General features: G+C 35.3%; 1 protein-coding gene across 3 annotated transcripts in view; it reads left to right on the top strand.

Annotated features, from left to right (window-relative positions):
* PTPRQ (protein tyrosine phosphatase receptor type Q) overlaps positions 1-23,271 on the top strand; it is a 218,832-nt gene that overhangs the window by 192,179 nt on the left and 3,382 nt on the right. For all 3 annotated transcript variants that reach the window (XM_077952472.1, XM_077952473.1, NM_001193766.3), the window contains 5 exon segments: positions 4,534-4,610; positions 14,987-15,121; positions 15,322-15,447; positions 16,608-16,756; positions 19,423-19,558. In XM_077952472.1, the coding sequence (XP_077808598.1) occupies positions 4,534-4,610; positions 14,987-15,121; positions 15,322-15,447; positions 16,608-16,756; positions 19,423-19,558 (623 nt within the window).

Raw genomic sequence — 23,271 nt, forward strand, 5'->3', positions numbered from 1 at the left:
TGCTGCCGTTGCTTTTGGTGTTTTAGACATGAAGTCTTTGCCCATGCCTATGTCCTGAATGGTACTACCTAGGTTTTCCTCTAGGATTTTTATGGTATTAGGTCTAACATTTAAGTCTCTAATCCATCTTGAATTAATTTTCGTATAAGGAGTAAGGAAAGGATCCAGTTTCAGCTTTCTACTTACGGCTAGCCAATTTTCCCAGCACCATTTATTAAATAGGGAATCCTTTCCGCATTTCTTGTTTCTCTCAGGTTTGTCAAAGATCAGATGGCTGTAGATGTGTGGTATTATTTCTGAGGACTCTGTTCTGTTCCATTGGTCTATATCTCTGTTTTGGTACCAGTACCATGCTGTTTTGGTTACTGTAGCCTTGTAGTATAGTTTGAAGTCAGGTAGCGTGATGCCTCCAGCTTTGTTCTTTTGACTTAGGATTGTCTTGGAGATGCGGGCTCCTTTTTGGTTCCATATGAACTTTAAAGCAGTTTTTTCCAATTCTGTGAAGAAAGTCATTGGTAGCTTGATGGGGATGGCATTGAATCTATAAATTACCTTGGGCAGTATGGCCATTTTCACGATATTGATTCTTCCTATCCATAAGCATGGTATGTTCTTCCATTTGTTTGTGTCCTCTTTTATTTCACTGAGCAGTGGTTTGTAGTTCTCCTTGAAGAGGTCCTTTACATCCGGTAAGTTGGATTCCTAGGTATTTGATTCTCTTTGAAGCAATTGTGAATGGAAGTTCATTCCTGATTTGGCTCTCTGTTTGTCTGTTACTGGTGTATAAGAATGCTTGTGATTTTTGCACATTAATTTTGTATCCTGAGACTTTGCTGAAGTTGCTTATCAGCTTAAGGAGATTTTGGGCTGAGACAATGGGGTTTTCTAAATATACAATCATGTCATCTGCAAACAGGGACAGTTTGACTTCTTCTTTTCCTAACTGAATACCCTTGATTTCTTTCTCTTGCCTAATTGCCCTAGCCAGAACTTCCAGCACTATGTTGAATAGGAGTGGTGAGAGAGGGCATCCCTGTCTTGTGCCAGTTTTCAAAGGGAATTTTTCCAGTTTTTGCCCATTCAGTATGATATTGGCTGTGGGTTTGTCATAAATAGCTCTTATTATTTTGAGGTACGTTCCATCAATACCGAATTTATTGAGCGTTTTTAGCATGAAGGGCTGTTGAATTTTGTCAAAAGCCTTTTCTGCATCTATTGAGATAATCATGTGGTTCTTGTCTTTGGTTCTGTTTATATGCTGGATTATGTTTATTGATTTGCGAATGTTGAACCAGCCTTGCATCCCAGGGATGCAGCCCACTTGATCATGGTGGATAAGCTTTTTGATGTGTTGCTGAATCCGGTTTGCCAGTATTTTATTGAGGATTTTTGCATTGATGTTCATCAGGAATATTGGTCTAAAATTCTCTTTTTTTGTTGTGTCTCTGCCAGGCTTTGGTATCAGGATGATGTTGGCCTCGTAAAATGAATTAGGGAGGATTCCCTCTTTTTCTATTGATTGGAATAGTTTCAGAAGGAATGGTACCAACTCCTCCTTGTACCTCTGGTAGAATTCAGCTGTGAATCCATCTGGTCCTGGACTTTTTTTGGTTGGTAGGCTATTAATTATTGCCTCAATTTCAGAGCCTACTATTGGTCTATTCAGGGATTCAACTTCTTCCTGGTTTAGTCTTGGAAGAGTGTAAGTGTCCAGGAAATTATCCATTTCTTCTAGATTTTCCAGTTTATTTGTGTAGAGGTGTTTATAGTATTCTCTGATACTAGTTTGTATTTCTGTGGGGTTGGTGGTGATATCCCCTTTATCATTTTTAATTGCGTCGATTTGATTCTTCTCTCTTTTCTTCTTTATTAGTCTTGCTAGTGGTCTGTCAATTTTGTTGATCTTTTCAAAAAACCAACTCCTGGATTCATTGATTTTTTGGAGAGTTTTTTGTGTCTCTATCTCCTTCAGTTCTGCTCTGATCTTAGTTATTTCTTGCCTTCTGCTAGCTTTCGAATGTGTTTGCTCTTGCTTCTCTAGTTCTTTTAGTTGCGATGTTAGAGTGTCAATTTTAGATCTTTCCTGCTTTCTCTTGTGGGCATTTAGTGCTATAAATTTCCCTCTACACACTGCTTTAAATGTGTCCCAGAGATTCTGGTATGTTGTATCTTTGTTCTCATTGGTTTCAAAGAACATCTTTATTTCTGCCTTCATTTAATTATGTACCCAGTAGTCATTCAGGAGCAGGTTGTTCAGTTTCCATGTAGTTTAGCAGTTTTGATTGAGTTTCTTAGTCGTGAGTTCTAGTTTGATTGCACTGTGGTCTGAGAGACAGTTTGTTATAATTTCTGTTCTTGTACATTTGCTGAGGAGTGCTTTACTTCCAATTACGTGGTCGATTTTGGAGTAAGTACGATGTGGTGCTGAGAAGAATGTATATTCTGTTGATTTGGGGTGGAGAGTTCTATAGATGTCTATTAGGTCTGCTTGCTGCAGAGATGAGTTCAATTCCTGGATATCCTTGTTAACTTTCTGTCTCGTTGATCTGTCTAATGTTGACAGTGGAGTGTTGAAGTCTCCCATTATTATTGTATGGGAGTCTAAGTCTCTTTGTAAGTCTCTAAGGACTTGCTTTATGAATCTGGGTGCTCCTGTATTGGGTGCATATATATTTAGGATAGTTAGCTCTTCCTGTTGAATTGATCCCTTTACCATTATGTAATGGCCTTCTTTGTCTCTTTTGATCTTTGATGGTTTAAAGTCTGTTTTATCAGAGACTAGTATTGCAACCCCCGCTTTTTTTTGTTCTCCATTTGCTTGGTAAATCTTCCTCCATCCCTTTATTTTGAGCCTATGTATGTCTCTGCGTGTGAGATGGGTCTCCTGAATACAGCAGACTGATGGGTCTTGACTCTTGATCCAGTTTGCCAGTCTGTGTCTTTTAATTGGAGCATTTAGTCCATTTACATTTAAGGTTAAGATTGTTATGTGTGAACTTGATCCTGCCATTATGATATTAACTGGTTATTTTGCTCGTTAGTTGATGCAGTTTCTTCCTTGCCTCGATGGTCTTTACATGTTGGCATGTTTTTGCAATGGCTGGTACCGGTTGTTCCTTTCCATGTTTAGTGCTTCCTTCAGGGTCTCTTGTAAGGCAGGCCTAGTGGTGACAAAATCTCTAAGCATTTGCTTATCTGTAAAGGATTTTATTTCTCCTTCACTTATGAAACTTAGTTTGGCTGGATATGAAATTCTGGGTTTAAAATTCTTTTCTTTAAGAATGTTGAATATTGGCCCCCACTCTCTTCTGGCTTGGAGAGTTTCTGCCGAGAGATCTGCTGTTAGTCTGATGGGCTTCCCTTTGTGGTTAACCCGACCTTTCTCTCTGGCTGCCCTTAAGATTTTTTCCTTCATTTCAACTTTGGTGAATCTGGCAATTATGTGTCTTGGAGTTGCTCTTCTCGAGGAGTATCTTTGTGGCGTTCTCTGTATTTCCTGGATTTGAATGTTGGCCTGCCCTACTAGGTTGGGGAAGTTCTCCTGGATGATATCCTGAAGAGTGTTTTCCAACTTGGTTCCATTTTCCCGCTCACTTTCAGGCACCCCAATCAGACGTAGATTTGGTCTTTTTACATAATCCCATACTTCTTGCAGGCTTTGTTCATTTCTTTTTCTTCTTTGTTCTTTTGGTTTCTCTTCTCGCTTCATTTCATTCATTTGATCCTCAATCGCAGATACTCTTTCTTCCAGTTGATCGAGTCGGTTACTGAAGCTTGTGCATTTGTCACGTATTTCTCGTGTCATGGTTTTCATCTCTTTCATTTCGTTTAGGACCTTCTCTGCATTAATTACTCTAGCCATCAATTCTTCCACTTTTTTTTCAAGATTTTTTTCATAAGATGTTTAATAATACCTTGTGATAGTTAAAGAGGAAACAAAATTTTTTAAACACTTTGGTTCAGAGTATGATTTGTTAGAGAACAATTTAGAAATGTTTTTCAAAATTTGGAATGCATATATATAATCTAAAAATTTTACTGCTGGTAATATATTCTACAAGTTTACTTCCTACATATACACAAAAATTTCAGTTATGTCTATTCAGCATTTTATAATTGTGGATCATTTAAATAATAATAAAAGGTTAAATAACTATGTTATATTCAAACAGTGAAATACTGTATAGCTTTTTAAAATAATGAACTACATATCTTTGTTTATGCTGATATGGAAAGACACAGGTAAATTAAAAAAATGATTTGCAGAACAGATTGTATATCCATTTGTAGCTAAAGAAAATTAGAATACAAAGAATATGTATAGAAAATTCTAGAAATATCTACAAGGACATATTAATAGTCATTGTCTCTGGGTGGTAGAAGTATGGGAGAATAAATAACTTTTTTAAATTTGCCGCCATCTGTGAAATTGGAATGTTATATTATGAACTCCTTTGTGTTACTTTTATAATAAAAAAAAGTAGTAACAATTTAAAAAGCCAATTAGCATTTATTCCTTATATTTTCTTCTAGATAATAACAACAGAGTAAAGCTGATAGCTGACGCTAGTGTTCCAGGTTCGGATTATATTAATGCCAGCTATATTTCTGTAAGTTACTATTTTTATATGTTTTATAATTGTATAAAACATAATTACTGACATTGTGTTATCTTTCCAATAGATGGGGATATGGATATGCCTAATAGAGATACTAAATTATCAAAAAATATTTCACCAGTACATGGCAGATGTTCAACTTCAGGCTACACATCCCTGGTCTTTCCACTAATTCATATGCTTTGTTAATGTATTCTCCATACACAATGAAGTTTGCCAGTCTCTGTGAATTAAAAATTATTAAATGGACAGTTATGTCTATATAATATGAAAATCTGTTCTGCAGCTCTTCCCTTCTAGATCTACAGTCCTTCAAGTGGGTGACAATGCCATCACCATCATAGGTACATTGAAACCTTATATGCACTCAAGACCTCCACTTGGTTTGCACATTCATGGAATCTTAAAGAAGGAAATGCCCTTAATTTGACCATTCACCTTGGAACTCTAAAAAATTCCCGTCAGTCTCTCCTGGCATTGATTCATCCACTTCTTTCTAAGGCAGATGATTCTATCTCTGAACAACTCTGTTTTACAGTTGTTGGATTTTTTTAACCAAGTTATGTACCTTTACATTCTTACCCACTGACTTAAATTCTAATGCATAGCAAGCTTAACCATCTCCATTATGGTGAATCTACAAATACATGAAGATTTCCTCTGCTGCCCACACTCTCCATAGGCTTTTTCTTATCCATAGGTCTTCTCACCCATGCCCGCTATTTCCTTCAGCTCTATTAGGGCTCTTGTTACATGACGTTCCACCCTTTCTCCAACATTAAACATACTTGTGCTGTGTCCCATTCCCTCCAAGCCTTTGTCAAGGAGGGAAAAAACGAATTAGTACTAAATCTGATTTTGATTGATAATTAATCTAAAATTACAATCATATATTGGGTCCTATTGTCAAAGGAGTGAATAAGGGGAGAATTTAAGACTTTAAGACTTTTTAACCAGAAAAGTGAAGGAAAGTTTGGAGGAGCTAAGGTATTCTTTAAATTTCATTCTATTTTTTATGTTAGAACTTTAAATCTGTATTTAAAGAATGACATAAATTTACTATTATGGTAACATTTTATTCATGTATCAAATGATTGATTCCCTTAAAAATGTAATTCAAAATATAAACATTTTGGTGAAATCTTATGCTTACAATTTCCATTGTAATCTAAACTCTACAGCATGTTAAAGTTTTACTTGGATTTACAAAATGATGCATATATGCGTTTAGATATTTAAATGTAATCACTACTCTAATAATCAAATGCCATCAAGCAGGGCAAGGACAACTGGTTGTATCAGTGACCTATAGCTATGTATCATTTTTTATTCACCAACAAGTAGATACAAATCAACAGCTCATATTGCCTAATGTTCCATAAGGGATGCCAGTACAGGATGTGAATATGATTAAGAATGAAACCAGACAATTTTAGTAGGTGTAGCTGAACCATACAGATTATGTAAGCAAAGTAATTTTCACAAATCCCCAGTGTCCCCTTTAAATATGATAGGTTGTCAGCATACAGCTATGAGCAAATGGTAACGTTGTATTAGCAATAAACTAGGAAGGCTGAAGATATATATTCTGCTGTAATCAAGTGATGTTGTAATATAATAAATCTTACAACAAAGTCACTATGACCCAATGTAATGATATGCATAATCATTGCTGAGCTGCATGATAAGCAGGCTTATATGGAAGGCACTTTACAAAAAGGCAGATTTCCATACTGGGGCTGGAAGTGTACTGTAGCACTCAGAGAAATCTCCTTTGCTTGGGATGTTAAGAACAGATGGGAATAGATGTAGCGATGACATTGTAGTGGCCCTCACTTTCCACCTACATATTCATACAGTCGTCACCTCAGAAACAATGTCTGGTATCTCAATTTCCCCCTACTCCCAAAATTTATTCGACAGCACTTCCAACTGAAAGTTCATGAACACTTTTCCTAGGAGCGAAAGACAGAGGCCATCTATGAATGGGTTCTCAGTCTCAATTTCTTTGGAATCTATGGTAAAGGAAAGAGAACTATAGAGGGAGGTAGGAAAGAAAGCAAAATAACTAGTGTTCAGATAGAAACAGGAAAAACTGAAGTCTGGGGAAGAGACAGAGGAGGACCAGCATATGGGCTGAGGGATGTGTGTTAAGACTGGGACACTCTAGCCCAGGGTTTATAACTAGGTTAACATGCCAGTGTGTGTTTTCTTCTGCCCTTGGCCATTCTTGAGAATGGTGCTCCCAGAGTTAGGACTTGGAAAGGCTGGAAGATTTTGATGAAGGATAGACTGTGAAAGAGGTAGGAAGAAGTGATATTGCAGCACCATAATCTGCCACCAACTGTACAAATGAGTTTAGAAATGTTTTCAAGAGGGTCAAAAGTGAAAATATTATGATTTTAGGTATAAGAGGGAGGCTTATAATTAATTTTGAGGAAGGCTCCTCAAAATTATCTCTCCTGTCAACTTGAGATGTGTGCAATTACTTTAACTTAATGACAACTTTTAACACAACTAGAGATTAAAGGCTATCATGCAAATGGTTGCAGTAACATTAGAAACATCAGATTTCTTCCTATGTTGATAGAGTATTTTAATCCTGAAGGATATTGTGTCCCCGAAAAACTGAAATGTGTATACATAAATATATTTGTATATATGTATATACAGTTATATTTTATATGTATATATTTGTATATGTTTATAACATATAAACATATATATATTTTATATGTATGTGTCTAGATATGTATATGCATGTATATAAATTCTCCCACTATTCACTCCTTTAGCAATAGGACCCAATATATTATAATTTTGGAATAATTATCAAACAATATAGAATATGGTGATATATTTGTATATGCCCATACATATACATTTGTATATAAACATATACATATATGTGTATATGTGTACACATATCTGTACACATACACACATATACATATAGGCATATACAAATATATCACCATCAATGCCCAACACATTTTCTTTAGCATAATAAAGTAATTGAGGGTGTTTGCTGGAGTAAATATAAACTGCACATTTTACATTTTTTTCCCCCAGAGCTTATATGGGTAAATAAAGAAAACCTGTTCAAGAACATTGATAAGCACTAAGATGTCATTATCTCCTGTATAATATGGATAAACTTTAACCTAAAAAATCTACATTTACACTTCAAAATTTTCAAAGCAATTTCACATTCCTTATTTTACAAATACTCTTCAAAATGACTCCCTGAGGTGTGCAAGAAAATAATTATTATCTCTAATTTATAATTAGGAAACTGAAGATTAGCTAATTTAAGCAGTCTGCTCTACAGGGTACACTATTAGAAAGGACTAAAGTCAAAACGAGTGTTCTAGTCTCTAGGCCAATACGTTGTTTTCATTATTCATACTTAACTGCCTTCTTCTATCCAAATTTAATGAAATACCTTATCTTCACTAAACTTAATGTTAGAATTATTGAGAAAGTCTGCAGATCATAATTTAGGTTTGCACCATCCAACATTCACAATAGTTAAATCTCAAAGGAAGAAAAAAAGGATTGGTTTGACCTTCTCCATCTCATATGCTATTCTAAAACTAATTATATCTGCATATACAAATTCACTGGCTATAATTGAATAACTGCTGTATGAGATTAGAATAAAGCATAAAAATACTGATTTGGCAGCAGCATTTAAATTACTTTTTTAGCATGTAGTTCTCCAATACCTGAGATGTGGTAGGCACTTAATAATTGTTGAGTTTATAAAAAGGAGGATTATATTTAGGTGGGTAAATACATATGCTTCAGAGTTCAAATGGACCTGAGTTCAAATTCCTCCTCTGCATTTTTGTAGCTAAATGACCTGAAATTTTCTGAGTGAAGTTTCTACACTGATAAAGCAGGAATAATAGTCAACCCTCCTTTATTCATTGCTACTAAATCATATTTCAATTATTCACTGAATCACATATTGGAAGCACTTAAAAATGCATGTTATTTTTATTGTTGTTGATGTTTCGTGGTAGTAGATTCTACATTTTCCTGGCTGATAATCCAGAGGAAAATCTCTGTGCTAATTTAAGGACTGCAATGAAAAGTACCATCCATGGGTAAAGGTCATAATGAATGTTGACATGTGGAATGAAATTTACACTTCGTTCCATGTATCACAGTGCTTTAAAAACCGGCAAACTCTATATTCCAATTAAAGGGCAAAAGTCCAGGCAAGAAGTTTCCTCTCAGAAAAGTCAAAAGTTTGCACACACATATTCAAAGGTAGAAGCAAAAATAGTAAACAGAATTGACATACCTTCTTCATTTTCGTAAGATACAATGGAAATATCTCCAAAACACCTTTGGGTAAACATTTTACCTGGTGCTTTACCATTTTCTGAAATAAATTGGCCTTTACAGGAAGAGAGCTTAAATGTGTCTTAGCTTCTTTACATGAAAATCAAGGGGGAAATGTGACCATATAAAGATATACTTAAATAACAGATGATACATAGACATATGTATTAAAAAGAAATATAAAATAATATTTCAAATCCTGGAAAACTGAGATCATATAATGTTAATTTTATAAACAAGTGGTAACAAGATTGTATAGGAATAATCCCAATTATTTATATATGTGTATATATATAATATTATATAGTATAATATTTAGTATATAATATGTGATATATTATTTATATTACTCTGTATGGAACCTACTCCTCCCTTACAGGTACTGGCTCTCTGGCCTTGCTCACTAGTGGGTCTGCATTCCCTCCCATATGTACTCAGCACAGAGAAGGATCAAGTTGCCTCAGTCCTCAGTGCCACCTCCATATCATCCTCTATCCCTCTGCCCTAAAATTACCAGCTTGAATTCATGCTGTCAAGCATAGGACACACTATTGCTCTTTTTGGAAGTTAATTACCATCCCCTAAGTCACTGTCTCTCATTTCTTGAAGATTTCACTCCAGTACCACTGCTCTTCTCTCATCACTACTTCTGTCATAATTATTGATGATGTCAAAATTCATATAAAAGATTGACCCATAGCCCTGCCCATCACTTTCTGGACCTCTTCTCTTGCAGTGACTTGCCTTCCACGTGACCTCATCACTTTCTGCCATGTTCACAACCTAGACCTTTTCACCACCAAGAATTGTAGCCTCTCCACAATCTTGATTGTTGTTATCTCACTATCTGTCCAAATCATTCTTTCCAGATCACTGGACTCTGACAATTCTTCAACACTGCTCTGACCTACAGCCCTTTGATTCTATCAAATTTTCCATTTTTCCTAACCCAATCAAGACTTCATTTTTTTTCTTGCTCATCTTGAATTGCATGCCTATTTGTTTCCTTTCCTGTATTGTATATATTCTCAACTCTCAAATTTATCTCTTATAGTCTCAATCTTTTGATAAATCCCCAAACTTTGTTAAATAAAACCCTCCATGGATTCTTCTCTGTGTTACTGGATGTGTATTGCAGAAAAATTCATGATCACGCCAAAATAGCTCACTTTAAACTCATGGCCACTAACCTCAAAAACACAGCCTCCTAATCTATTCAACCTCTCTTTCTTCTGGGAGATTCTTTCTCCTTCTTTCTCCTCTGGCCTCTAACACTATGTTCCTCACTTTCACCTACATCTGATGGCCTTGTTTATATTTCAATGATAAAACAAAAGCAATTAAAAGAGAACATCCACAAGGTCCTCTACCTGTCTGCATCTGTGTCCATATACTCTTTCTCCTGTGGCTGCATATGAACTGTCCTAGCCCCTGATAACAGCCAACCCTTTCACTTGGACACTACATGACCTCTCCCTTTGCCTCTCAAGAACATGGGTGGAGGAATTTTCTCTTCTGCATCATCAATTTTTCTCTTTTAGCAGCTAAACAAATCTATTGTAATTTCTTACATCATAAAAATATCTTGATATTACAGGTCTTTCCCTACTTCTCTATTGTTCTGTGTTTTATTTCAATTATAACCCCTTGAAGAATTGTCAACACTTACTATCTTCAATTCCCTTCTCTTATCTCTTCAGCACCCTCAAATAAGACTTGGATACTAAGCAAGCACAACACCGAACCAGCTATTTTCAAGGTCAACAATTAACTACTCAGAAAACTAGCTTCAAGTCTCAGTCTGCAATTTATTTGACCTTTCAGCAGCTCTGACTCATTCATCTTAGTCTCATCGGTTCTATCTCATCTTCTAGACCTGCAAACGAAATAATTTAGAGCTCAATACTTGAATTCACTGTCTCCTTCCAAACTCATTTTCTTGGTGATTGTAAGAGTCAGGGTTCTCTAGAGGGACAGAACTAATAGGATAGATGTATATATGAAGGGTCATTTATTAAGGAATGTTGACTCAACAATCACAAGGTGAAGTCCCAAAATAGGCCGTCTGCAAGCTGAGGAGCAAGGAAACCATTCCAAGTTCCAAAATCTCAAAAGTAGGGAAGCTGATAGTGCAGCCTTCAGTCTGTGGCCAGAGGGCCATGGCAAATTACTGGTGCAAGTCCCAGAGTCCAAAAGCTGAAGTACATGGAGTCTGATGTTCTAGGGCAGGAAGCACCCAGCATTTCCCAGTCCACTGACTCAAATGTTAATCTCCCTTGGCAATACACTCACAGACACACCCAGACACAGTACTTTGTGTTCTTCAATCCAATCAAGTTGATACTCAGTATTAACCATCACAGTGATGTCATCCAATTTTCACGAATTTAAGTAAGAGATATGAGCTGACTACTTTCAAATTTATGTCTCTAATGTGGACTTTTCCTGAATTCTAAAGTCATATATCTAATTGCCTTCGTGGCATTCCTACTTGAATATCTAATAGTGATTTCAAACGTACTATGTCCAATGTGAGTTTTTTATTTTCCCTGTAAATCTGTTCATACTAAAACCTCAAAAGCACAGGCAGTGAAAGCAAAAATAGAAAAATGGGATTATATCAAACTAAAAATCATATGCACAGCAAAGGAAACAATCAACAGAATGAAAAGACAATCTGCAAAATGGGAGAAAATATTTACAAACTATTCATCAACAAGTGATTCATATCCAAAATATACCAGGAACTCAACTCAATAGCAGAAAAAAATCCAATTTAAAAATGGCAAATGAGCTGAATGAACATCTCTCAAAAGAAGACATACAAATGGCCAACAGGCACAGGAAAGAATGCTCAACATCACTAATCATCAAGGAAATACAAATCAAAACCGCAATGAAATCCCATCTCTCCCCATTTAGAATGGTTATTATCAAAAAGTCAAAAAATAACAAATGCCAGCAAGAATGCAGAGAAAGTGGAATTACTATATACTATTATGCACTATTTAGTTTTCCTCCGAAAACTAAAATACAACCATCATTATGACCCAGCAGTCCCACTACTGGGTATATGTCCAAAGGAAAGAAAATCAGTATGTCAAAGAGATATCTATGCTTATGCAATAACTGCTGCAGCACTATTCACAATAGCAAAGATAAAGTATCAACCTAAGTATTCATCAACAGATGAACGAATAAAGAAAATATGCTATATATACACAATGAAATACTATTTCGCCATGTAAAAGAATGAAATCCTGTCATTTGTGGCAACATGGATGAACTTGGAGAACATTACGATAATTCAAATAAGCCAGGAACAGAAAAATAAATACCACATGTTCCCACTTATGCAGAGGCTGAAAAAATTGATCTCGTGAAAGTAGAGAGTAGAATAGTGGTTAAAAGCTGGGAAGGGGAAGAGGCGAGAATAAGAGATTGGTTAATGAATACAAAATTACCGCTAGATAGGAGAAATAAATTCTAGTGTCTATAGCTCTGTAGTGTGACTATAATAAACCACAATTTATGGTATATTTTCAAATAGCTACAAGAGCAGATTTTGGATGTTCCCAACACAAAGAAATGATAAATGTTTAAGGAGATGGATATGCTTGTTACCCTGACTTGACTATTACACATTGTATACATGTATCAAAATTGTCACACTGTATTTCATAAAAATGTGCAATTATTATATGTCAAAATAATAGGAAAATATGATTAAAAACTCCTCATCTGGAGTCTTCCCCATCTTCCTTTGGAGTCATTATTAATTTCTGTTTCTCTCATACCTCATATCAAATCTATTAGCAAATTCGGTTGGTTTTGCCTTCAGAATGTATCCATATCTGATCACTTCTCACTATCTCCATTGATATCACCCATGCTACCAATATTTCTTGGCTGAATTGTTACAAGAACCCTCTAACTATTCTCCCTCCTTTCACCTTTTAAACTCCCAAAGGTTGGTCTATGGAAGCCCACGTGAAACTGTTAAACCATACACTATGTTCAAAACCTTTCAGTGACTTTCTGTATCATTCAGAGTAAAAACCAAAGTCTTATAATTACCTTTTAGGACCTAAAGCACCACTTATCCTCCCTGCTTTTACTGGTCATTATCTGTTACTCCTCCCCCTCATTTACTCTACACCAGGCACCTGCTGTTCTTAGAACATTCCTGACACCCCTCTCCTTTAAGGTGGTTGGACTTGATTTTCCTTCTACCCACAATTGTTTTCCCCCAAATACTGCAAGCCTCACTTCCTTCCTTCTTCAAAACTTTCTTCATATATCACCAGTGATATGTGAAGTTTGGAGATGAGCTTGGAGAACATTATGATAAGTGAAATAAGCCAGGAACAGAAAAATAAATATCGCATGTTCTCATGAGGTATTTATTTTTTCTGAATAATCTATTTCTGAACAACTATTTTCTGAAAAGCCTATTTTCTGAAAACTTTCTCTCATAGCCCTTACCACTTTTATAAATTCTATGTAATTTGCATATTTAATATACATTAATAGACAGTGTCTATTTTTCCTAGTGATAAAAAAAATGAGGGTAGGAATTTCAGTGTCTTTGGTCAGTGATGAAACCCCAGCTCCTAAAATAGTGTCTGGAACGTAATAGTCACTCACAAATATTGATTGAGTGGAGAATGTGCATATTTAAAAAGTCTGTAAAGAAATCAACCAAAATGTTAATGGTCCTTCACTCTGGATAGCGGGATTATAGGTGAATTCTACTTTCTATTATATATTTTTCTAAATTTTCAAAATATTCTACATTCAACATATATTATTTTTAATAAGAAAAGATCCCTTACACATGAACTACATATTTAGGTCTTTCGGCTGAGACTGGAAAGACAGAAATGCTGTAGTATACTGTGTATTTAAGAGACTCAAGATTTTCCACAAGCAAATGTGCCTGCCTTGCACTGCAATTTGGGAAAATCACCTAAAGTGCCTCCTCATTATTTTTTAAAGTAAAATAAACTTGCTGGATTACATTCTAGAGTCCCTGGAAAATTTAAATATATGTTATTTTTTGTATTACTGTTCTCTGACTACTGAGACAATTTCAATGTAAAAAAGTGAATTTTACCTTTTATTCCCCATTCCTGGAAGCATCTTCCTGTTTGAAACAGATGTCATTCCATTACTACTTTTTCACTTATACATTACCTTTCTTGAAAAGAAATCCACAGATACTGTTCACAATTATATAAACTCAAGTGTCATGCTTTTATGTTCCAGGTAAATAGACCAAGTTTCAGAGCAACTTGATAAATATCCACAAGGATGTCATAATAGATTTAAGACAGATCTCATGTCCTATGAGTTTACTATGTTAGTGAAATGAACCTTCATATTACCATGTATTTCTTGGGTCAGAATTCCAGACAGTAAATGCCACTAGACTAATGACTAATGCCACAGTTTAAGTAGATAAGTAATTTCTTAGAGGAAGAGTATACATATATCTGCACAACCAATAAATATATGGCAATAATATCATGGAGTGGGTTTAGAGAGCTGATTCTGGGCTTAACCTGCCTTCGCAGGGTTGAGATCTTGGCAAGTTACTTCACCTTTCTAAGCCTCAATATCTTCATCTATAAAATGTGCATAATATTAGTACTAATTCACAATGTTTTTGTAAGAATATTGAATATAAGATGCTTAGCAAACTGCCTGCTATGAAGACTCAGACTTAAGACCTTTATTAAGTTATGTTATTATTGTAACTATTATTATTATGTAGTCCCTAATGTGTTATTCAAAAGTTAGATATAAATTTTGAGAACCATTTGTTGTGTAGTATATCAGATTGTGAGGATAAATTTAGACGCTAGAAACTTTGATTATTTAAGATTATCTAGTATTTACAATATTCTAAAATATTAGGTAATTTTACAACCAGCATTTGTTTCATGCTTTGAAAACTAAAACACTATATCTATGAACACAGTGATGCAATGTTTCTCATTATATCCTTCTAGGGCTATTTATGTCCAAACGAATTTATTGCTACTCAAGGTCCACTACCAGGAACAGTTGGAGATTTTTGGAGAATGGTGTGGGAAACCAGAGCAAAAACATTAGTAATGCTAACACAGTGTTTTGAAAAAGGAAGGGTAAGTTATTTGAAAATGTTTTCACAAATGTTGTTTTACAATTGTGTTAACATATGTTTGACTATTTCACCTAATACTGTGAGTCATCAATAACCTGGACATCTATAAAGTAATTTTAACTTAGTCGTAATAACTGTGATATACATATATATATCAATATAACAATGACTGTTATGACTGATGATTTTCTCTGAATGCAGATCAGATGCCATCAGTATTGGCCAGAGGACAACAAGCCAGTTACCGTCTTTGGAGATATAGTGATTACAAAGCTAATGGAGGATGTTCAAATAGATTGGACTATCAGGGATCTGAAAATTGAAAGGGTAAAAAAAGGGGGGGACAAGGGAACCTGATATAAAATATGAAGGATCTAAATGTCTAAAATAAAATTGATTTCTAGAACTATCCCTTTCAAGGACACCTGTGTATTCAACAATGCTTTTGTACTGTCTTCTGAACAGAATTTTGAATCGATATCCAACTTTCGTATCAATATCACAGTATTTGTTCCAGATCACTCTAGTTAAAGTCTGTATTAACCAATTAGCATCACATTCTTAGGTTGACAAGAGCAGAAGGAGAGAAAATGCCGAGATCACCAGCTTTATTTTATTTAATGAAGAAACTGTAATATTTGACTTGAGACAGCAATTTCCCAAGTCACTCATCTCCTGAATCCTAATAATTTGATTTTCTTTCTTTCTTTTTTTTTTTTTTTGACACGGAGCCTCACTCTGTCTCCCGGCTGGAGTGCAATGGTGCAATCTCGGCTCACTGCAAGCTCTGCCTCCCGGGTTCACGCCATTCTCCTGCCTCAGCCTCCCAAGTAGCTAGGACTACAGGCGCCCGCTACCATGCCCGGCTAATTTTTTGTATTTTTAGTAGAGATGGGGTTTCACCTTGTTAGCCAAGATGGTCTCGATCTCCTGACCTCATGATCCACCCTCCTGGGTCTCCCAAAGTGCTGGGATTACAGGCATGAGCCACTGCGCCCTGCCAATAATTTGATTTTCTATTTAATCTGCAGCCAATATAGAAAAGGTAGTATGGGATCTCACTTTATCAGTTTATATAAATCCCTATACACACAGAAGATGATATAAGGATCTTTATACTTTTCACATAACAGATACTCAATACCTGTGTATGGAATAATTTGTGAAAATGTTCATTTAAGCTTTGGGTCAAAATTGTTTCAATACCTGTTATCCTGAGTGTGACAAAATAGCATGCTATGTTTGAATATTAATGTTCTATATTAAGATTTATTTCCAAGCTTTCTTATTGTTTTCATTCATACTGAAAGGCAATTCTCTATTGTAACAGTAAAAATCTTTCTTATAGGAAATAATGAAAACATTTTCTTTCGTTTGGTAAATAGTCATTTTTAAAAGATCACCTTCAAAAACTGGGACAATTGCCTTCAGCCTTCGTTGTGGAACTTAAATAGTTTTGTCATTCATTAATCCGTCCCTTTGTCTAGCATGGGGATTGCATGACTGTTCAACAGTGTAACTTTACTGCCTGGCCAGAGCATGGGGTTCCTGAGAATAGTGCCGCTCTAATTCACTTTGTGAAGCTGGTTCGAGCAAGCAGAGCACATGACACCACACCTATGATTGTTCACTGCAGGTAAGAAAGCGATATTTTTAGAAACATCTATTAAACGCCAGAAATGGCCTTTGAACCCATTGGTCTTTTTATTATTATAATTCTATTGGTTATTTTTTATTAAATGGTCATGTAAATTTCTTCCAGCTTGCCATCTTCAGAGGTATCACGTTTAGCATTTCTGGACACATTGGTATGATTTATGTTTTCTGACATGATAGATCTAAATCAGTCTTGGCTTGAGTCTCTTTCACACATGAAGTTTGGAGATTAGAGGAAAATGTAGCATGAATTCTACTTAAATGAGATACTCAGAATGGGTAAATAAATAGAGGCAGAAAGTAGAGTTGTGGTTACTAGTGAGGAGAGAGATGAAAAATTATCTAATACCTTCTATTTGGGATGATGAAAAGTTCTGGAAATATATAGTGTTGATATTTGCATAACACTGAGAATGTACTTAATGCCACTGAATTGTACATGTAAAATGGGCAAATTGGTAGATTCTCTGTTATTCATCTTTCACCACAATAAAAATATTTTTAAGTAAAAATAACTTTTAATTTTTTTAACAGGAGTGTACTATAATTAATGTGGTTAAATACTGTATGTAAGAAAAGATAAATTCATTCAGTTTTTAAACTTTTATTTTAAAAAATTCAATATGTAGTTTAAATGATTATAAATTTTCTATAAATTCCTGGATTTTTAAAATCATAAGACTAATACATAAATGCTTGCTCATTATAAAATATATGAACAATGCTTGTATTTATAAAACATGAGAACAAAAAGCAAAAGCCTCATTTTTACCTTCTCAATTTCAAATCCCTTCATATAGGTAAAAAGCTTAATATAATAGTATATACTAAAAACAGTACAACAATTTGCTTCTACAGTCAGTGATTAATTTTATGCTGGCATCATTGATGAGTAAAACCTTTGATGGGCAGTAACTGCCTTCAGTTTCTCCGTATCATGCAAATACACTGCCATGGGCATTAAAAGAAAAGTACTTTCTCCTTTTTAGCCTCAAAAAGAGTAGAGTCTCCTCCTTTGTGATTTAAATAGATAAGAGATAAGAAGAAGGTATATTCATATTGTTGACTATCTTTAAATATCATTTGAAAACCATCTACTAAATATTTATCTCCAACTCCAACTTCTCACCTTGACTTCAGACTTCTACATTTAGCTTCCAATTCAACTTGACAGCCTGAATGACTAAAAAGTTCTAGAAATTTGATGTGGACAAAACAGAACTCTTGACTCAATCTCCAAATTCACCCCTGCTCAGTTGTCCCTATCTTGGTAAAAAGCAAGTCCCTTCTGTTTGAGCCAGAAGCTCTGGAGTCATTCTTGATTCTGCTTCCTCTCACATTCCACATCTAACCCACCAGCAAATACTTTCATCTCTGGCTACCCCTCACTCATCACTGTATCACCTCCCTGGTGTCCCCTGATTTTTGAACATTCAAAAATGCTCCCACTTCAGGTCTGTTCTCATTTTGCTGCTTCTGGCTACCATGATCCTCTCCCAGATACCCACAGGGTGTGCACCCTAACCTTATGCGAGTTTCTTTTCAAATATTACATTAGCAGAGAAGGTTTCTCTGCTGACCCTATCCTACCCTATCACCCTCTATCTCCTTAACCTGATTCATCTTTTTTTCAGTATGGGACTCCTTACCACCAGGCAAGTTCTTTGTCTGTTTATTTATGTGTCGTTTTCCTCTAGACTATAAACTCTGTAAGTGCAGGGACTTTACATTGTCCACTGCTATGACCCAGGTGCCCAGAACAGTGTTTGACACTCAAAATATATTTGACAATTCAATTGCTGTGTGGCATGTATGTATACATGTTACTATAATCAGTTTTATGTTGTAGGCTCACAATTTCTTAGGTCAAATCATAGGAAATTGCCAATATTTGAATGTTTCTTACTACAGAACTACAAAAATGGCAGTTTCATGTGGTTCAAAGTAATATTTATAAGACTAGATGACCTTTCAAAAAAAGTTTTTAGATTAACTTCCTCTATTAACCATTTAATTTCCTAGGAATCTTGTCTTTCTGATAATAGGAATTTCTGAATTGATCTTGTGAGGTTTATCAGTTAACAGTTTCTGTGAAGCACGTGCCTGTCTTTGAGTATTAATATAAGTTTTTAAATAGAAATAGTTTTTCAATTTTATTATCTATAGGAGGCAAAATAAATTCTTGAGAAAGAAAGTGAAAAGGACAATTGCAAGACTATTTTTCAAAATGAAGCAAAGAAAATGCTATATGAGCTAAATATTTGACATTTGCAACGTTTAGCATTTCTGTTGGTAACTGAATATTCGGTCAATACAGAGTCTCTGGTATTAAGAATTTTCAGTGATTTTAAAAAATCTCTATACTTCAACAACACCCCCTAAAATATTAAGAAATAAGAGGTTAAGCTCCACTGATTAAAGAAAGAGAAACTCAAATATTTGATAGCATATTAATGATAATCATCTTGCCTTGTTTAAATAGTCTTGGTAACCATTAAAAATCCAAAGAAATTCCAAAGAAAACCTGCCTCCAAATAAGAGAAGAAACTGTTAGGATTTATTGCTATCATAGCTCATTATCTTTATCCCCATCAAAATGAACAACACTTTACTGAGTAATTTTCATGTAATTTACTCTTCCTGTAGTGCTGGAGTTGGAAGAACTGGAGTTTTTATTGCTCTGGACCATTTAACACAACATATAAATGACCATGATTTTGTGGATATATATGGACTAGTAGCTGAACTGAGAAGTGAAAGAATGTGCATGGTGCAGAATCTGGTAAGATCTCTAAACCTGCACTGCATTCTAAAGTTCTAGAATTTGTGGCAGCAATCTGTATGGACATGGGCTTGAAGCTGTATTTGCATGGTGGATGCAAACACCCTCTTTTCCCACATTATAAGCCTTTAGGGGAGGTCTTCGGGAGGGCAGCTGATGGAGTTTATAGGAGAACTAATGCCCACGTGCCATAGTCACCCTGCAACATTGTTACTGATGGCTCATCTTAACTTGTTATACTGATAGGCATGTAGGAAATAACCTATAAAATTGATTTATCTTTATCGTTTAGCAACTTTGGGATCTCTGGAAATGAACTCAAATCAATATCTTTTCAATATCATTATCTTTTGAAAAGTCATAACTGGGAAAACAGTTTAAAATATTGACTATAATGAAGTTTTATAGATTTGACTTCTCCATATGTATCCCTATTGCATACCAGTACTAATAATGATTATTGTAGCAGGCTATCAACTATTAACTGGGAGTTTTTTGTTTGTTGTTTTGGTTTGTAGGCAAAAAAATTTACAAAATATATCCAATTTTTATTTTAAAAAATCACACAGTACTATGGTAATGAAGCTAAAAACCTCTATTGAGTGTCTGCTGGGTTCCAGGTGCTATACTAGACCCTTCACATGTATTATCTTATTTAATCTTTATTAAATTAATTTCTTTATTTGTAAGGCAAGGCCAGTAAAACCAACCAACAGACTAAATATTACTGGCTCTGCTTCACAAACAGGGAAGCACATATTCCAAGAAGTTAAGTGATATTCCAAGATAATATTACCGAAAAGTGCCAGAGCCAAAATTCAAACCCTAGTCTGTATAACTACAATATACACAATATTCCTATCTATAGCTTTGGATTGGAATTTGTATGCTATACAAATAGAGATTTTCTTGCAGTAAATACGCAGGCCTGCTGTAACAGTATTTTCCAGGTTACATTCTAGAAAACAGAAGTGGTATCAAAGTAGTTAAAGATTTCAGAAAAAGAGTTCTCTGTTAAAATAAGTATGAGAAAGTAATTAAACTGATTTTTAAACACCTAAATGTTTAGGGCCTTAATGCTAATTTCACTGACAATTACAAAGATGGAGCTGTATGGACAACTTTTCTTAAACTTTGATTGTAGAACTCGTCAACACTTTTTGATCCAAACCTGTAATGCTATGTCATGGAACATTAATCCTCCTTGGAAGATGCTGTTCTAGACCAGAGATATCCAAACTTTTTGGACAAGTGTCCCTTTTAGGAAAGATGTTTGAGCTTCCACTCTAATGCAGATATATTTACCTTTAAATGTAGACTGTTTAATTATGTAAATTATAAACATAAATAAAATGAGAAATTGAAAAGCATGAGATAAATATTGAATAAGCAATATTTTCAAAACCTTGCTAATTGCTAAGGCTTCTTATTATCATTAGGTATTTTCAATAAATAAAATATACACTTAGGACAAAGCATTTCTCTTTTGATAGTTGTTTTAAGTATATATTTTAAGTTTTTATGCTTTTTAAAAAAGCTGGTCTAGCTTTTTGTCAGGTCTGATTACCTTGCTGTTATTTTTACCTCCTAGTATGGCTACAGGAGTATTCCAGGAGTATGATGGATGTGTCAGCCTTGCCAATTTTTTGACATCCATTTGGGCTTGCATGATAAATATTATCTTTAATCCACAGTCTCTTTGTAGTAATCTTCCGTAGCTACTTCAATTCTGTGATAATTAGTTAGGTGAACTAGGTAATATAATGCATATACATTCCCTCATATATTGAGTTACCAAAAGAGTTAAATGTCACTCTTCCCGCAGGGTACTTCAGAAATGGAATATTATACATGACCAGGGCCAGCTTCATGGGTATGCAACATGGGTAGTTTCACAGGTCCTCACACTCAAAAGGGCCCTGAAATTGGTTTAATGTTTGCTGTCACTATTTTGAAAATCTTAAAATTACATTTTGAGACAGGAACTTCATATTTTGTAATGGAACTTTACATTTTGCATTCTCTCTAATCCAAGTTGGGCTAACAAATTAGGTAGCTCATCTTAAGGGGTCTTATGAAGGCTCTAATATCAATCCAACTATTAATCGTTATTAAAATTCAATTTCCTTCTCTTTTTTAGTTAAAAATAAAGATAAATAGAAAGCTAACATTTTCCTCCCATGTCCCCAGGTGTACACATACACACTGGGATCAGTGCTCTCAATGAAATTAAGGGTTCGCTCTCTTGGGTAGGATAGAGGATGGAACTGATGGTTTCCTTCTAGTGTCTAGAGTCAATCTTCAAACAGTAAAAGTTGAAAAAACTTCTATGCTCTACAACTTTGTAGAATTGAATTCTGTAAAGAGTGTCTTCAAGAATGTCTATTAATAATTTTACCCAAGTTAGTACTCAAAATGTTATAAACTTCATACATTATTCTGTTTAACCAGCCATAACAAATTGTCACAGCTTGGGATGGGGATTTGAGAGTGGGGCAGGGATTCGAAAGGGAAGGTTTTTGAAGTCAGAGAATTAAATTCATAATACAGCTCTGCTAATTGTTGGCTCTGTGACTTTGTTTAATTAGCCTCTCTGAACTATTTCTCTTTTGTAAAATAGCCCTGTTACACTTTTCACAAACTTATTAGCAGTATTAAATAAGAGAAAGTTTGTAAATCACCAACATGGTGCCCAGCAGGCAGTAAATGTCCAGTAAGATTCTCTCCTCGCTGAAAATCAGGTACCCGGAAGCCATCTTTGATCTGTCTTAGTTCCCAGAAGTTAGACTCTTCACTGTTTTTTCCCCGTGGTGACAAACAGAAAAATGACCACACTTCACCTCCAGTGCTTACAAACCAGCATTGCCTTGCACAAGAGCAGTTTATTTTCTTCTGCACTCCAGAGTGATTGCAGTTTCTAGAGGAATGTTCCTGTCTTAGCACATACTACAGCAGCAACTTCAGCAATATACTGCCACTAAAAGGCACTGAGGGGCATGGCCCTTACCCAGGAGAAAGCTTTGATTTCTTTCCCTCAAAAAACAATGCACTGGGCACTGGGCGCAGTAGCTTATGCCTGTAATCCCAGCACTTTGGGAGGCCGAGGTGGGTGGATCACCAGAGGTCAGGAGTTGGAGACCAGCCTGACCAACATGGCAAAACCCTGTCTCTACTAAAAATACAAAATCAGCTGGGCGTGGTGGTGCATGCCTATAATCCCAGCTACTCCGGAGGCTGAGACAGGAGAACAGGAGAATCGCTTGAAACCGGGAGGCAGAGGTTGCAGTGAGCCAAGATTGTGCCATTGCACTCCAACCTGGGCAACAGAGCGAGACTCTGTTGCAAACAACAACAACAAAACCAACAACAATACATTGTGGCCCCAGGAAATTTGAAAAGCCTTTCTGAGAGAACTCTCTGTAGTGAGCTAATATCCTAAGATACTTTTAGTGCCTCAAGTAAATGGAAATTTACTGGTGTAAACTCATAGAGGGGAAGAAAAAAAAGTTAACATTTTGGGTGTCCAGTTTTTTGTGGGGCATTTTACATATGTTAAATTCTTTAAGTCTTACAATACAGGATTTATGACACACACTTCCACCCCCAGGTGAGAAAATTGTGCATCAGAAGAGTTTAATTCTTAAGGTAATATGGCTCTCTAGGGCAGAAACTGGGATTAAACATTTTTCATAACAGTATGCTGCTTTCTTGGC

This window comes from Macaca mulatta, chromosome 11, assembly GCF_049350105.2.
Source record: "Macaca mulatta isolate MMU2019108-1 chromosome 11, T2T-MMU8v2.0, whole genome shotgun sequence".
NCBI classification, from domain to species: domain Eukaryota; kingdom Metazoa; phylum Chordata; class Mammalia; order Primates; family Cercopithecidae; genus Macaca; species Macaca mulatta.